This window comes from Aspergillus fischeri, genomic scaffold (assembly GCF_000149645.3).
Source record: "Aspergillus fischeri NRRL 181 1099437636252 genomic scaffold, whole genome shotgun sequence".
NCBI lineage: Eukaryota > Fungi > Ascomycota > Eurotiomycetes > Eurotiales > Aspergillaceae > Aspergillus > Aspergillus fischeri.
This window is the reverse complement of record NW_001509768.1, coordinates 2,467,762-2,484,001: the sequence shown is the minus strand read 5'-3', so window position 1 is coordinate 2,484,001 and position 16,240 is coordinate 2,467,762. Positions and strand designations below refer to the sequence as shown.

Below are 16,240 nucleotides of genomic sequence, written 5' to 3'. Positions count from 1 at the left end.
AGGTACGTCAAATCCGCATTCGAATAATTACTTGGTAATTAGATAACTGTAATTTGTGGGAATTAATCGAGGGAAGATTCACTCCCTGTCCTCGATTTCTATTTGACATTCTGCCTTTGCTTTGACGCAGTTGCCGCCGTCGTCTCCTTTATGTACCAATGGTAATGGGCGGCTCGTGTATTTGGCAATGGGCAGTCCTAATGCGATGATAATGATATGATATCTCTGCGTTCAATAAAGGCTATTATTTGATCAGCGGTGGCTGCTGCCCAGCCCCCCTTTCTTCTAGTCACTCCATCGCTATGTATCTATGGAGTACGGATGAAACGCAAGAATTCAATGAATTAGTCTATGCCAAACCCCCGGATCCCCCGACCTGATTCACCTCTGGTATTTCCTCCGTATAATACAAGACTATTGGCCCAAATGGATAGTCTAATCCTCCAGCAGTCAATCATATCTCCCATGTGAACATTCCCCCTCCCTCTTTCAAGGTTAACCTGGCTCCTGGGACCCAGTAATTTGGATATGGGTCAACTCCTTTCGCCCTTTCGCCCTTCGCCCTTCGCCATACGCCACCTTTGCCGCCATGCCTCCCTGTCCTGCCGGTCCGAAGCTCTAAAGAACTGTTTACTAGACTTTCCGGCCAATGATGAAGGAATCGAGAGACCCATAAGTTTTCCTCGTGATTTGTATAACGTGGCAAAACGTTGCAGATTCAAGTGGTAAGTATGCTTTCTGAGACGACAGCCCAAGCTCTGGCCCCCTTGGGGAATAAGAAAAGAATGGGACAGGGAAAAGAAGAAGCAGGAGAAGAAGGCAAAAGCCACAGCTGAAGAAAAGGAAATTGAAGCTCTTAGCTGTAATAATAATAGAAGTCTCCATTCCACCTTTCCCACTTCTCCAACGCCGATATTGTTCCCCATAGCTGCCTTGGCTTGTTACCAGTTGCTTCCTACCTCTTCTTGATCGTCTTTAAGTCCTCACTTGCGTAGTTTTTCTTTTTCTTCTCTTTTCTTTTTTTCTTCTTGAACCTTATCCTGCTACGGGGTATCACGTATCGTTCATGCAAATCCCACTCGCAGACTGTTTTGATCAACCAAAATTCGAAGTCGCTTTCCTCCTCAAGACTCTCCCACTGCTGGACTTTGGATCTCTGGAGATAGGACCTACCAGCGGTCTTTGAACTCGTGTCAGCTTGATAAACCGCAGAGTCTTGCCCAGAAACATCAAAGGTAGCAGGATACGGTATCTGCCCCTCCATGCTTTCGAAGTGATTGATATGGTTCTCAGACTTCTGAGATGTATTCCGCCGGCCCCTACGAAGAAGCCATGTTTGAGCCGTCGCCTGGGATAATAGCGACCTCTTCCGACAACAGCTCTCTCCTCTTGTCAAGTACAGAGACCGACATGTCCCGGTCTTCGCCCGGTTATGCGGTCGGGGAAGCAAGCAGGGTAACATACATGCCGGAGCAATCCAGTTATACGTCCTTGTTCCGCTCCGACTCCGAGATGACACCATTCTTTGTACCCTACCGCTGGTGGGAAGATGAAGCCACTACGGTGCTCTGGGCGTTTGACGTGCAAGAGATTAAGCGCGTAATCCGCTACGGGCTCTTTCGTGATCCCAATCTCCCCCGCACCTCGCTGCAAAGCCGCAATGCAACCACGATAGACACCTTCTTGCTCTCACTTCTCGAGCCGCACGAGAGATTCCTCCTTTCCAACCTGTCTCATATTCAAAAGGTGGAAGAGATTCTTCGCCGGTCAACGATTAGCAGCCCTCCTTCTGTTCCCTGGAGTTGGTTTCCCTCACAGAAGGATCGAGATCTGGATCCTCGCGCATTGGCAAGAGATATTGATGCGGAGAGTCATCTTCACTTTAAGCGCATTTCTTTTGAGGAGCTTGTCCGTTACTCCTTGGGGTATCCAGCCGCCTCCGTCGATTGGTTCCTACAACAGCACACTGCCTTTTACATTCATCTTTTGAACTATCTCAATGCATTCCCTGAGGAACTCGCACGGTATACTGAGGTTGAGAAGGTTGGTGGCCTTGTACAGGTGATGAGATTGCAGACTCTTCTTACTGACACTCTGCACAGCACCTGCGAGGCCGGAGCCCCTTCGCCCATCGTGCTTTGGTTCACTGTCTGCTCTCTATGCAATCTCAGACCGGGTTGGATGTGCCGCTAGTCTCGAGTCAAACGCTGGCGTTCGAATTCATAGCTGGGCCTATTCAGAACCTATTCCAGGATTCCCCACCCAGCCTTACCTCCATTCTCAAGGTACTCTCCGTCCTTGGGGTGCGCTTTGAGAAAGCATACGTGCATGCACGGGAAATGAACTGGGTTCAGCCCTTCAACACCAGCGTGTGTTTCTTGGACGACCTCTTGGCCTCGACATCGGCCGTGGACTTCTCGCGAACCCTGACAAATATCGACGAAGGTCAATTCTCAAAGCTGACGGCCCCATCAATTGCTGAGGAGAGTTCCGTAGCCAGACGCTTGGTCGAAGAATGGGGCCTGTTAAGCACGGCCGTGTGGGAATGCTGCTCAGCCTTGCCAGATCTGGTACCATATTTGCAGGAATGTGCAGAGGTGCGTACGGATCTATTGTCGAGCTGATGTCATACCTCAATCTCCCATCAACGCTGACTCCTGATACAGGCTCTCTTGGCCAATCGCAACTATCACTCGTTCACTGCTGTTCTGAACGGTCTGCAGAAGTACAGCATCACAGCTCTGACGATTACCAACACCAACAACGACACTAGTACCGTAGCTCTGAATCCGGTGTTACCCCCTAACTTAGTTTATCTGTTGAACCCCTTCCGGAATTATGCAGCCTATCGCCGGCAGTTTCAAGAGTTTCCAGGCATTCCATTTCTCTTGCCACACCTTCGGGAAATCCAACAGCACGGAGAGCCAGCATTGCGCCAATTCTTCAACAACTTGCAGATTCGTACACGCTGATGAACGAGTGCAGGTCGCTCATATGATATGCAGACGTCTCTTGGTATAGGGTTCGTCGTTACAGGAAGGATAGAACTGCTGCTTGTCTATGGGCGGATGACATTTGTATGTGGTTCATTTAGATTGATCTCATCTAGTTGGTAGGTTACAAGATTTTGGATTCAGATCATGGATTGCCTTTCGCATATAGAACGCGTTTATCGCGTATTTAGCAGCCTCATTTCACGGGTCTCTTCAAACCTTTCAACTGGATTGATCGAAGGGGAGCTGTTATTTTCTCGCCGTTTCTACCTCTTATCGCTGATATCATGATCTTCGACAGAGACAGACCCTTCAGATGCATCGAGTCCCTCAGACAATCATCGAGTCTAGCTCATGCAGCACCTCGCAAGAACGTTGCAAGCAATACATCATCCCTGCCGATCCAACCTGTTTCAAACCCGCTTCTGGATTTTATTCGCCGCCCCCTTCGCCTCTCCAAACAACCCCGCCAAATAAGCAATTCGATTGATCATCAGAAAGCCGGTGATCCCAATATTTCCCCAGGTTAAAACATTCCAGTTGATAACGTCGACAAATTTGTCATGGCCCATGCAACAATACGTCACGTAGATGTGGCCCACATCAGCGATGGCCAGAGCATAGAGGTAGTTACGCAGCACCCTGGGCTCGGTAGTCGAGTAGCAGACGCCGATGCCTAGGATACTGAGGAGACCATAGAGGTTGGCTAGCTGGAAGGCGAGGGCTGCACTGGTTGGATGGACGGATTCCGGGCCTGCGAGACCAGGAATTTGATCTGTTATGAACGCTTTGAGGTCCCAGAAGGGGAGAGCCCAACCTCCGATGCTGTGTCTATTAGTTGATTGCCTCAGAATGGTACATGGATGAGAGTCGGGGGTGTACAGCGTGATCGGCTCTATGACTGCAAAGAGGACGTGAGGCCAAGTCGGGAAAATAGTGGACATTTTCAGACTTGATGGATCGTTTCTTGGCTTCAAATCGGACAGACTTGATTCGAAAGATGATGAGATTGACTATGCACCCTGTGGAGAGATGAAGCTATTGGTTGTTGTTTACTAAGGGGCGACTCGCTCAGAGAAGAAGATGAGAGCCGATCCTGAGGTGTTCGTACCCATCATCAGCCTAATGCCTTGCCCCTTACTCAAAACAGTGAATACACATCCTGCTCTCCACACTGATCAGTATATTGCCTTCTCTGAATCACCTTGATTCCAGTGAATTGATTAATATCCAGGTTTCTGGGGCAAATCCAAGGATCTAGATTCCCGATGGACCCATGATGGCGGCCTTAGTCATCTGCACCGAAAACCGGAACTGCGCTTCTGGCCCATTCTACCTCCCGTAATGCTGCCTGGGGTTCCATCATGATCCCATCAGGATTCGGGCAATTCTTAACCTGCTTTTCTGCTTCTTCTGGTGGTAGAGTTTCCAATGCTTCTCATCACAATGGATTGTGCAGCAGCTTCTGGTTGTTCGGTGATGCCCATCATCGCATTGTGACCTGCCTTTCAGATGGCACGAAACCCTACAATGGATCCTAACGGCACTTTATCTCGACCTCTTGATGAGTCTCTGTATCGCGAACTTCCACAGCTCCAAAGTCTCCGCATTGCTCCTCTCCGACAGCCTGTCTCTTCCCGTCTGCTGAGCGCTCCATCACCTCTTGAACCGAATGCCACTGGAATTGGTGATTCAAATGCGAGCACCAAATCCAATACGCCTGGAGCGAATCAGCCCGCCAATCTCCCCACTCTTACGGAGTTCTTGAACGCTGCCCAGTCGAAGAAGAACGGTCATGCGGTGGACACGCTTCTGAGCTTGGAGCCTCCTCCAAAAACCATATTGCCAGCTTTTGTTAACTTACGAGCTTTGGAACGATTCCCGTATTCCTCGTTTGACGATGACTCTCTGGCTCGCAAGCGTCGCCGTTTAGATGTTCAGACAGATTCCTTCGGAGAACATTTGCAGCTTCCGATCCCTCAGGCACAGAAAGGACATCGACCTCCGCCATTTGGACCTTTTGCAATTCTCAATGGACTGAATGAACCGCCCCCCAACGCTGCTCTCCTGCCTCCTATCGAACCTGGCTCCATCACGCAACTGCTCACCAAACCATCCCGGGATGTCGCTGTTGTTGAGTCCGTTACATTGACTGCTACCACGACGACGGTTACTCAGACTGCTGAACGAAGGGAAGGGAGAATCGAGGATATCCTTGACTCCCCCATCGATGACAAGACCGCCAGTGCTGACCAGGATCCTGTGGAAGCAAACCCTTTGGTGAACGGGGCGACCGTTGATCGACCCGGGGGCGACAGTGACAAGTCCGAATCCGATAAGACTCCTACTCCACCTGCGGATGATGTCGAGCCACTTTCTCCAAAGACAAGGGGCCGCTCCCGTAAGAACGTTCGCAAATGGACTGAGGAGGAGACGACAGCATTACTTCGCGGGGTGGTCAAGTGCGGTATCGGTAACTGGACAGCTATCTTGGCGCAGCCAGAACTGAAATTCAACAAACGAAGTGCTTCAAATTTGAAAGACAGGTATGATTTGCACGCAGTCTCCGAGAAGCCAAGAGCTAACATCGGCTTTTACGTCTTTAGGTTTCGGGTTTGTTGTCCCTGGGCATATCGGTGAGTTTCCACTGACATTCTTCGGTTGCAGCCCTCTAACTTTCTATAGCGCTGCCGATCCGAACGAGGCCACAAAGCAGTTGCACGATACGTTGGCCAATGCACTCCTCAGAGCTGAGACGGAAGGTTCCGATGGCACGGCTGGAAAGATTTTGCTTCCACAACCAAGACCGAGCAATTCGGAGTCTCATACTTCCAATGGGGGCTCAATGGCCAATGTGAACGAGTCAGCCTCCACCGGCTCGTCCTCGGAAGCCGATACCAAAACTCCAAAGTCCCGCTCGAAATACGGGCCATCTTTCAAAACCACACCTACTCTTTCAAATAGATCTAAATCCACTCTTGCTTCTCTCGGCATTCCTGAACCACACTTTGCCATGAAATCCCGGCGTCGCTCCCGCCGCCCATTTACCGTCGCTGAAGACGAAGCTCTACTCAAAGGGTATGCCGTTCACGGATTCCAGTGGACACTCATCCAGCAAGATAAACGCTTGAACCTTAGCCACCGGAAAGCAACTGATCTTCGGGATCGATTCCGAACCAAGTTTCCCCACGCGTATCGTGACGGGGGCTCCGTCAATGGTAGATCACTACATAGCCAGAGTCAAGGCGTAGGCCTGGCAGATACAAAAAAAGCACCTCCCTTAAAACCCAATACACAACCTACTCGACAATCCACGTCCTCCGCACGAGGCGGTAAAACTGATTGGGCAGACCAAGTCTCCTTGGGACCTATTGATCCTGCCCTTTCTCCGCCTGCTCCTCCACAGGGTTTGCTCGAGGCGGCGGCAAACGCGCCAGCAGGAAGTACAATTCTGCATTTCCCGCTGGACGAGAACTCTTCGAATGCCCCCGGCGTTGACGCATCCTGGGCGGATAACACCCTCGCACCGATGGTCTGGGACGAGCTGGCCTAATTTTACTTTCCTCTATGCCAGCCTTTATTGACCTTCTTACTCTCGCTGCCTATGATCTTCTGATTTTCCTACTTACACTCGTTGCCGTTGCAGGCTTCTCCATTTTCGGGCCTTTTTACACTCTCATTCTCGCTTTTTCCATTCGCCTCATCTCGTTCCTTGTTTTGTCATCGCAATTGCTTTGTTTTTGACCAAACCAATACCCCGCAGTACACGATGGTTTTGCTGATTAAGTTTTGAAACACACGCCTTTATCCATGCCGGCTCAGCGTTGGCAGCAAAGGGATCAGGAAATGGAAAAGGAAAGGAAAGGAAAAATAGATGAGATTAGAAGAAACTAATCTTCTACCGGAGACGAGACAGATGATAATTCTCCGGAATCGGGATTTCACTTCCTCTTCACCTCTCAGAAAGATCTTTCTAGGGCCTCGCAGACCTCGTAGACGTATGTGATTATCACAGTAACCCTTACTTGACTCAGGGAAGGAATTCGAGCCTTGAGTAGCAAAGTCCATATTGGGGCAATGAAATTAACGCTGAATTAGCGGAACCACGACGTTCGCCATGCTGTCAAGACGGCAATCCACGTGACGCGAAAAATTGCAAATGGGATGTGAACCAAGTGCGATATACGGCAATTGTCAAAAGTGCAACTGTCTGGAAACATACAGTCACCGTACTGCAATAGTAGCAAACAAAGAGATGCCGCCCCCAAAGTGTCTTGAGGCGAACACAGAAACGCTGCTTTACACTTTTGCGCTCCTGCGTAACAAATCAAATGTGGAATTCAACAGTCGTATGGGCCTTGGAAAGAGAGGGGGAGAGGAAGCTAGTGCGGAACCGCAGCGAACACGACGTATATCTGAGACGCTGGTGGTCATTGGGAGGTTATAAGGGGGAGAAGGAAAGGATATGACCGAATTGGAGTGCAACGAGACGACCTTGACGCTGGAAGTATCAGTTACCAAGCATTGCGGTCCCAGTTTGGATCTACACAGCGGTTAGCCCTTCTCTTCTTGGTATACCACCGGACCAAGAGAAGATAACTCACCCTGTATGAAGCTGGCTAACACCTTACTCCCCGTCTGCAAAAGCGGATGACCGGCAACGATCTGCAAGAACCGCTGCAAACCCTCGCGACGGTGCTCGATTACGTCGTCGCTGAACCGGTTCGTGAACACTTTCCCCGGCAAGGGCGGGATCGTGACTCTCGTGCTTTCGCGCTCCAGGATGTCGCGGAAGTATTCAAAGTCGGAGTACCGTCGGCGCACGACCGAGTGCTTCAGTTTGAACGCGGGGATGTTTGTTCGGCAGACAATCTCGTACGAGGTGTACATGTTGCGGGATGTGCCATGTGTCTGGGGATTACGGACCTGAATACGATGAGAGGTTAGTCTCGAGTTGGATTGCGAGTATGATATCGGACTTGTCGGTGACTTGATAGAGCGGGGTAGTTTCGGGATGGAAGCTACTGTTGCGTACCTCAATCTCGAGAAAGTTCTCGGGAGGCCCGTAGATCTCCTCGAATGTCTGTTGTCGTGATTCAGGGACGGCTTGCATTGTCGATGACGGGTGTCTTATGCCCAAGGGTGAATGGGAAGATCAACAGGATGCTGAGAGCGGGTGGGGGAAGGGACCGCGGGGAAGACGGATGTTGCGACTGGTCAGTAAGGTAGGAGCACGATCGTTACAGGGTGCGCGGACTCTGAGAGAAAAGTGGATGTCTTGACCGTTAGGATAGTATGAGGGATTATAGCAGAGAAGTGTGAGAGAGAGTTTTCCACTATTGCCTCAAGAATGCCTGGTAATGGCAGAGGGATCGCTGTGCTATTCATGGGATCATCCTTGTCTTCTAGACTATTCTGGGTAAAGTGACGGGTGACAGCTCGCATTATCATTGATCCGTTATCGTGTTCTTATCTATCGCTTATCGACACTTCAGTACTTCATACGTCAATACAATGGTCAATGGTCAAATAAAGTAGGCTCAAGTGCAAGGAAGAGACGAATACCTGACTACGAACGTCCGGTCGAAAAATTAGAGGACCCACAAATGGAAACCCCAGACAATCCTTCGGCGATCCTACTGCAGCTCCTAATGCACACAGAGACCCATCGTCGATTCTCGAAACCAGTGCCGGAGAGCTTATTCGCAGATAGTGTGCCACTCATCCCTCATACTCCAAGCATCCCGAGGGGCTTGAGTCTCATTCTTGTCGGACGTGCGGTTCCCCCAGAAGTTGCAGCCAATGTAGTCCGTATACGTGTCAGGCACGTTGAATGTCTCCTCAATCTCTCCATTTCCAAGAAACCTCATCTCGCCAGTACAGATGGATTCACATAAACCTCGCCGCTGTCTTGATTCAATGCATCTACAAGTCTCAACATCGCGTGCCCTTGCGATCTGATGGCTGAAGGCCATAGTGAAGGAGCTGAGCTCGGTAACAGTGAGCAGGCTGGTCCTGGACAGACGTTTACGAGGAAGACGAGAAGAAGAAGGCCTTGAGTTCAGCGATGCTGGAGCGACGGTAGGGCTTATCATTCGATATGGCGTAGAATTCATGGTTGTAGTATTCAAACTCATCCCGGGTCACTGGAGGTGTGAGACTCATTGGACTCGATTAGGGGTAGCGGTGAGATGATTGATTGTCTGGCCTGCGTTCTGCCTCCTTGAAAGTTTCACGGCAAAGTCAAAGAACTTGGGTATTAAGGGATAGTGAAGGAATTGGCGGGGGACTCAAGCGAGTAATGGTCACGATGATGTATGGTTGTGAGTGAAGTATAACCTCAGCCTCCATTCACCGAAGTTGTCTGCCCAAGCTCGGCTCAAAAAAGGAGCCTATGTGTCTTCCATCCTCTGTTGAACATTCAGAAAGGTTGTCAGCGTTATCAATAGGGCCTGAGGACCGACAGAATCTCAAGTCTCATACCTCGTTTTGGCGCCAGATGCTGATGGAAGGTACTCCTTAGCTGGTGGTAGCTCACTATAGATTGCTTCTGACCGAGACGAGGTCTCGGAATGACTGCCCCAGTAACTTCGTGCGCTGATGGAACACCAGTTGAATTCCGGTTAGACACCAGTAAATGGTAACTTGGCGTCTTCTGAATAAAATGGCATCACGGCGCATGCTTTGCAGAGTCAACAACCAATGCTTAACACCAAAGACTCTTAAGGCTTCGCAGACCCAGGCATATATACAAGCGACTGTGAGCGAAGAGTCCTTGAATCCAGGGAGACAACGTCACTCAATGAGACACCTGAAAAGGAAATGAGACACTTTCAATTTATCTAATACACCTTGGAAAAAGCTTGCAGACCCGCAGAAAATGAATAGCCAGATTCCCCAATAGACCCTTCAAGTAACGACAATTGACGAAGAGAGAAGAAAGTAGACAGCCCAGCGCAAACGAAAGAGTTATAGAAAAGACTTTGGTACAGATGAGTTCACAACCATCAGGTTCAGATGCCACGCGAGAATAATGATTTATTGGGGCAGAAACGAGAAAAGAAAGATACTGTTAGAGGAGCATCACCCTACTCCTGCCGACTACGCTTCGCACCGTGGGGGTTCCACGATCCATCATTGACTCCCTGGTTTTGAGGGAAGAAGCCTTGATTGAAAGCTGGGTTGGGGCCTTGAAAGCCGCCTGTTCCTGGTAAAAGGTATGTCAGAAAACGCACGATCCCCCGCCAACGATGACAGAAAGTGTCTCTAAGACATCGAGCACTGCTAGACGCACCTTGCATGCCCATGTTTCCACCCATTCCACCCATCATCGGGTTCATCCCACCGGCCATAGGATTCATACCCATACCACCCATGGGATTCATCGCTGGCATACCCATCATATTCGGCCCAGCCATACCACCGCGACCGCGCATTCCGCCAGGACCGCCGCGCATGCCACCGCCCATCATATTGCCACGGTTGTTAAAACCGTAGTTTTGCATCCCTCCCATTGGATTGCCCTGGAAGCCTCCGACCATAGGATTGCCTTGAAAACCGCCCATTGTGTTCTGAAAGCCGCCTCTGCCCCCAAAGCCTCCCATGTTGTTCATGCCGCCGCGGTTGTTGAAACCTCCCCGTCCGCCGCGGAAGCCTCCGCCCATGTTGTTCATGCCAAAGTTCATGTTCTGATTCGGCGAGTTGAAACCTCCTGATAGTGAGCGCGCCTGATTGTCCTTGCGCATAGGGGCGTCCTTAGGAAGTGTGCGGAATGGATTTGTGTGAGGGTTCGTATAATGAACCATGTATTTACGGCCCCCTTGACTTGAGACATTCAAGTTCTCAATTTGATGCTTGGCAGCTGTCGCAGCTTGGAGTGTTGTGAACTCAACAAACGCTTGGCTGTTTTGTATTGTATAATTAGCATGGCAAAACTCGCAGGAAGCAGAAAAGAAGGCCTACCCTTTGCTTTTACCATTGACTTTGTGCTCACTGAACGTTACATCCTTGAGTTCATCTTCGCACCCGGCTGCATTGATCCAGCCACGGATGTCATCGTCAGTAGTCCACCAATACAGGTCAGAAATGAGTAAAGCAGTTGTAGCGTCCGGGTCCGATGGGCGATCATCGTGCTCCTTGCGCTTTACACCCTGTTGCGGCGCCGGGGCTGCTTGAGAAGCTTCTTGCTGCTGGGCGTCGTGCGCCTGTGTTACGTGTTCACCGTTGGGACCGGTGCCGTCTCCCTGCTCCTGTTGAGCTTTCTGCTCTGTACTGTTTTGGCCCTGGCCAGCGCCGCCGTTTTGTGTCTGCTCTGGTGCATCTAGGATCAGCTCCGTGTCCTCATGCTTGATATAGTCTCCTTGATCGTTGGCATTGTAGCCACCGCCGTCACCATAGATGTCAATATCGAAGTTATCATCTTCAGTGGCCATCGTGTTTAGATATAGATCGTGATATCAAGGCAGAGTGTTGTGCAAATATACAATCTTTGTTTTTCTTGGTTCTTCTTTCAGCCTCGATCAGTCACTGGAAGTACATGTCTGCACACACAGATTTTCATTAGCAAGGAAAGAACATGTGTTGATTGGAAGGAATCTTGAATAACGTTTGGCTTCCCTTGGGCAAGGGCCGTAGTGCAGAGCCAAGCAAACCAAATAAGTGCAAATAGTGAAGAAAGACAAAACGTACGAGCGTAGCACAGTATGAGAAGAAGGCTCGAAGATACGTACAATCCGAAGCGAACACAGCTTCAAAAAGGAACAAAGTCTCCACCAGTTCGTAGATTTGACAGCTCCTGAACGGAGACACAGGGCGTAGGTAATTCTTCTCACTTTCCTCTTCCTTTGTGTTCCAAATACAGACAAAATAGGTATCAGAAGTTTCGATAATGAAAGAGACGGGTGCGGAGATATTTCAAAAGAATCTGAGGCGCTGCGCAGAGTCCAGACTGCCACAGCCTGGCAAAGGCACTTTGCTAACACACACGAACGGTATAGGTCTTGAGACAAAATCACAGAGGGTGCAATGAGTTAGTAGGTAGACTGAGGGGTTAAAAGATTAGTAGAGGTCCGTCAAGGCTGTTGCAGCCCAGGCAGTCAACAGGATCCCAGACTGATCTGTCTCCGCTGTCTTGTTCTCGAAGGACGGTTGGACGCCGAGTGAGGCGACGAAAAAGCACAATGGAGGTCGATAGTCGAGGATGAGCGAGCACGATAAGCGATTATCCCTTCGAAGACGAAGTGAAACGCGTCAACGGCGATAACAAGAGAGAAGCGGCAGCTTTGATGTCGATTGGAGCTTGTGGAGCTGACTTCCCCCGGCCCGGCGGAATTAAAAGTCCGAACCCCAGAAGGCCAGCTCTCCTGTTAGGGGATGATCTGTCGATTAAGCATCGTGGTGACTTATTGTCCAGATCATCCTCTCCTTCATTCCACATCCACCTTTTCTTCATTACCTTCTCAAACTTTTCGCTTCTTGAGTCTCTCTAACCATTGACCTTCTCACATTTTACTGATTTTATCTTCCCTCCTTTTATCCCACGTCGCTTTCCGACTCACACAGCACTATGTCCGACACTATTCAAGAACTCGCCGATATCCCTCGCGACTTCCTTCGGGATGGCATGCTTTTCGTGCGCAGATGCACCAAGCGTAGGTCTATCTTTGATAGAGCTCCGGGAACGAGTCTCATCTAATTCAATGCGTAGCCGACAAGCGTGAATTCATCAAGATCAGCCAAGCTGTAGGCATGGGCTTCATCATCATGGTAAGCTCTTCTCGTCTTATTGCGCGATAACTTTATGAGCCTATTAATACTAACTGCTTCTAGGGTGGTCAGTTTTCCTCCTTATAGAACAATTGACACCCCAGTACTTTTCAGGAGATCTGCTTACTCTTAGAATAGCCATTGGGTACTTCATCAAGTTAAGTAAGTATACAGAGTCCTGGGAAGCATGCGACGACCCTTTCTAAATTTGCTTTTCACTATAGTACACATTCCCGTCAACAATATCCTCGTCGGTGGCGCTTAAAATGGAGGCGACAAATCCATAGCAACCATGAAGCAGGTGCCAAAGAGGATGCTCCGAGTTTGAACCTAGCCAATCGCGCGGCGACATGATCTAAACGAGTTCCTATCTACCGGAGACGAAGATAAATCGCGATAATCGAGATGGGGTCCTGGAAGACCATTGTTCCAACATACTCCAGACAATTCGGCAAGCAGTTGCCTTCGAGTTATTATGCCCTTGCGTCAATTTTGTATAAATACCACCTTTTCTTTCTTATCTCGAGGCCTTCCAAGTAGCTTTGGAAGGCAAATGCAGCTTTTGTTCTGTTTACAATACATCGATTCTCATGAGACCATTTCGAAATCTCAAGATAGCGGTGAACTATGTGCTTGCTCCAATCGCCTAATTCGATCTGACAGTTGAATGTGACCAGATATCCGAGTACTCTGGGGAAGAATGTAGTCTAAGGGAAGACATACCGAAACTTTGTTATGTACAGAAATTACCAGAGTTCATATGCAAGTTCCTCGTCCAACGGACTCCTTCTGACAGGCCGACTCCGCACCGATTTTTCCTTGTATTGGTTGAACTCGGGCAAGTAATTTAACTTGCAATCGTAGCTCTTCCCGATCGATGGAGTACCTTCGTCATCAGCAGCACCATCGTTCCAGCTATGCAGGCTGCAGGTACCTGTGGACAAACCCCAGCCGTTCCAGGATGTTGCTAAACTACTGTCAGCATCTCGCCAATGTACTTCCAGACTTAGAAAAGGATGATCTTACCAGCGAGGACTGGCGCGCTGGGATGCCAACTCGCATCTCGAACGCAGGTCCGCCACAGCATCTCCCCGCTTCTACTCCTGATCTCATACGCGGTGGTGAACATATCAGGATCGCGCGGTCTCGAATTCAGAGTTGCAAGTCCGGCATCAATAGTGCCCGCAAGCGTTGCGTCCAGGTTGTAAACGTACACTTTGCCGTCTTCACTTCCGGTGTAAACGTAGCGCGAGTTCGTGCTACTCGATGGCGAGAAATGGCAACGGATGAGTGTCTTGAGAACCCGATGACCTCGGAACGTGACAACGGAGCAGTCGTGTGGATGTGGCTCGTAGTAATCTTCGGGATAAGGCTCGAATCTGTAATCATAACCGGTGGTATAACTGCTCACGTCGATGTCTGCAAACCTTGCCGTTGTCATCATCTTTCTCAAATCCCACAATTTCATTGTCTGGTCCTTCCCGTTGGAAAGTACATATCGGCCGTCTCCTTTGCTGTCGACATATGTAATACCTTCCGTATGGCCTATGAACACTCCAGCCTCGCGGCCGTCGCCCATGGAACGCCGGTCCCAAACACGAATCGTGGAGTCATCCGAGCCAGAGTACAAAATGTGAGGCGATGATTTATCGCCGAAGCAGACGGCGTTGACGTCGTCTTCGTGCTTCTGTAGCCTTAGAACGGACTGCCGTGTTTCGATGTCATAGACAATTACGGAATTGTCAGATTTTCCGGCAACTATTTCGCGTCCATTACCCGAGAAGCGGATTGACCATATCTGTTACCTGGTCAGTGACTACGCAACGGGTCATTTTGTGGGGATGCGCACCGCAGTATGTGAGCTGTCGTGGAAGCCTCGCCCAACACGGCCTAAGGATAGGTCCAACACAGAGGGGTCGGATTGGTCAGCTGGGTCTGTCGGTGCAAGGCAGACGATATTTCTAATGGATGTGTATGCCAAGAACTTGTTGTCTGGACTCAAGCTCGCATCGGTAATGGTCCACTGGCCAAATGGATAGTCGACAGTCTTGTAGTACTTCCACTCGAATGGATTAGATGTATCATACATCCGAACTTTGAAGTCCTGCGCACAGCAGAAGAAGAAGTTACCGTCGTCAGAGAATTGACCCGAATAACATCGCGAGTCATAATGAATGATCTTGTCTGCGGCGGAACCAGGTATTAGATCCTGAGAGGCCCACCCAATTAGTACAAAGCACCTTTTCCATCGCACGAGGTCGAAAACTTACTTGTGCAGTTGACTGCACAGCCAGTCTATGCCTCCCAGATACGTCAACACCCAGTTCTCTCCACATAATCTTTGCTGCAAGCGTCTTTTTGCGTTTCTTCAGCATGTCGACATAGTAAGGATCCTCTCCAAAATCACCGGATCGCATGAGTTCCGTACCCTCATCACTTGGAACCTTCGGTAAATTCTCAGCTCCAGAACGTCGGGATCTTCGTGAATATCTCAAGAAACCGAACTCTTCGTCATCTTCATCTTCATCACCTAACGTACCCCCTCGCCACCCATTGTAGTGGAGGATATGTCGCAGACCATTGGAAGCTAACAGATTCAATAATCGAGCAGCCGATACTGCTTGCACCAGTCAGTGTCGATAAAGAAGCAAATGCGAGTAGTTCGTTGGGTGAATGGTACCTCGAGTGTGTCTCCCTTCTTGAGTTTCTCCGCCAGTCTCTTCCTGATCAGGATCATCCATGGAGAACTCAATATGTATGTTACCTAGACGCAAGTGAGGGTCTTCAAATTGTTCGACCCAAGATTAGTCTCATACGGAAAATTAGCAGTCCATCGCGGGGAAAGCTACCGAAGTGACCTTCATCTTCATCCTCATCCTCATTTTGGTCTTCATCGTCATACTCATCCTCGTCTCTATCTTCCGTAACCTCGGATTCCGGTTCATAATCCATGTCGTCTTCCTCGTCCTGTTCAAGCCACTCTCTAGCCGGGTGCCACACTGTACCAGAAACTCTCCGAGGCGGAGACTCTTCCGACCTGGTACCACCAGCGGAAGACGAACCAGATGGATTCATATCGGTAAGGTAAGTGATCAACTTTTGCTGCTGGAGGCTATATCAAACGTATCCGGTATCCAATATCTCTGCAGCGTCAAACATCGAAACAAGAAAGAAGCAAGTGTCCATGCCTTTCGGATCTGTTTGATCTGAGTAGTAGTGAGTTGGGGCATTGTTGCTTAACTTGCTTATCGATATGTCACCGACTCCGGGTTATGTCATCCCGGTGGGTTCTCCGCTTTCCGTTAACCCCTATCTCCGAGTGCTTTGTAGTACTCACTAGAGCAGCCTATGAGAGCAGAGAGCTCTTGACCAAGCCAATCTCTGGCCTCGCGTTACAGCATCTATTGCTAGGTACCTGTAAAGACATAAGAATTATTCCAGGAACCTGGAGATGGGTCAAATTGTTACAAATCTACTGTAGC

General features: G+C 49.5%; 7 protein-coding genes across 7 annotated transcripts; 3 read left to right on the top strand and 4 right to left on the bottom strand.

The window, feature by feature from the left end:
- Positions 1–1,302: 1,302 nt before the first annotated feature.
- Positions 1,303–2,972, top strand: NFIA_070400 (uncharacterized protein; the record flags this gene model as incomplete). The annotated part of the gene is made up of 3 exons (XM_001263765.1): positions 1,303–2,043; positions 2,103–2,597; positions 2,667–2,972. 3 exons carry the CDS (start codon positions 1,303–1,305, stop codon positions 2,970–2,972), a joined length of 1,542 nt encoding a protein of 513 aa, XP_001263766.1.
- Positions 2,973–3,406: 434 nt separating this feature from the next.
- NFIA_070390 (uncharacterized protein) lies at positions 3,407–3,937 on the bottom strand (the record flags this gene model as incomplete). The annotated part of the gene is made up of 2 exons (XM_001263764.1): positions 3,407–3,818; positions 3,876–3,937. 2 exons carry the CDS (start codon positions 3,935–3,937, stop codon positions 3,407–3,409), a joined length of 474 nt encoding a protein of 157 aa, XP_001263765.1.
- Positions 3,938–4,523: 586 nt separating this feature from the next.
- On the top strand, positions 4,524–6,546 carry NFIA_070380 (telomere repeat binding factor family protein; the record flags this gene model as incomplete). The annotated part of the gene is made up of 3 exons (XM_001263763.1): positions 4,524–5,539; positions 5,600–5,629; positions 5,679–6,546. 3 exons carry the CDS (start codon positions 4,524–4,526, stop codon positions 6,544–6,546), a joined length of 1,914 nt encoding a protein of 637 aa, XP_001263764.1.
- Positions 6,547–7,507: 961 nt separating this feature from the next.
- Positions 7,508–8,106, bottom strand: NFIA_070370 (sorting nexin-3; the record flags this gene model as incomplete). Its single annotated transcript, XM_001263762.1, has 3 exons — positions 7,508–7,536; positions 7,598–7,919; positions 8,029–8,106. 3 exons carry the CDS (start codon positions 8,104–8,106, stop codon positions 7,508–7,510), a joined length of 429 nt encoding a protein of 142 aa, XP_001263763.1.
- Positions 8,107–10,081: 1,975 nt separating this feature from the next.
- NFIA_070360 (RNA-binding protein) lies at positions 10,082–11,425 on the bottom strand (the record flags this gene model as incomplete). The annotated part of the gene is made up of 3 exons (XM_001263761.1): positions 10,082–10,200; positions 10,288–10,895; positions 10,956–11,425. The coding sequence occupies 3 exons, from the start codon at positions 11,423–11,425 to the stop codon at positions 10,082–10,084; spliced, it is 1,197 nt and encodes a 398-aa protein (XP_001263762.1).
- Positions 11,426–12,558: 1,133 nt separating this feature from the next.
- Positions 12,559–13,023, top strand: NFIA_070350 (translocon subunit SSS1; the record flags this gene model as incomplete). The annotated part of the gene is made up of 5 exons (XM_001263760.1): positions 12,559–12,643; positions 12,700–12,758; positions 12,822–12,825; positions 12,897–12,920; positions 12,983–13,023. 5 exons carry the CDS (start codon positions 12,559–12,561, stop codon positions 13,021–13,023), a joined length of 213 nt encoding a protein of 70 aa, XP_001263761.1.
- A 481-nt stretch (positions 13,024–13,504) lies between these two features.
- NFIA_070340 (WD40 repeat domain-containing protein) lies at positions 13,505–15,833 on the bottom strand (the record flags this gene model as incomplete). Its single annotated transcript, XM_001263759.1, has 6 exons — positions 13,505–13,725; positions 13,785–14,556; positions 14,608–14,967; positions 15,029–15,375; positions 15,439–15,540; positions 15,608–15,833. 6 exons carry the CDS (start codon positions 15,831–15,833, stop codon positions 13,505–13,507), a joined length of 2,028 nt encoding a protein of 675 aa, XP_001263760.1.
- Between the last annotated feature and the right edge of the window lie 407 nt (positions 15,834–16,240).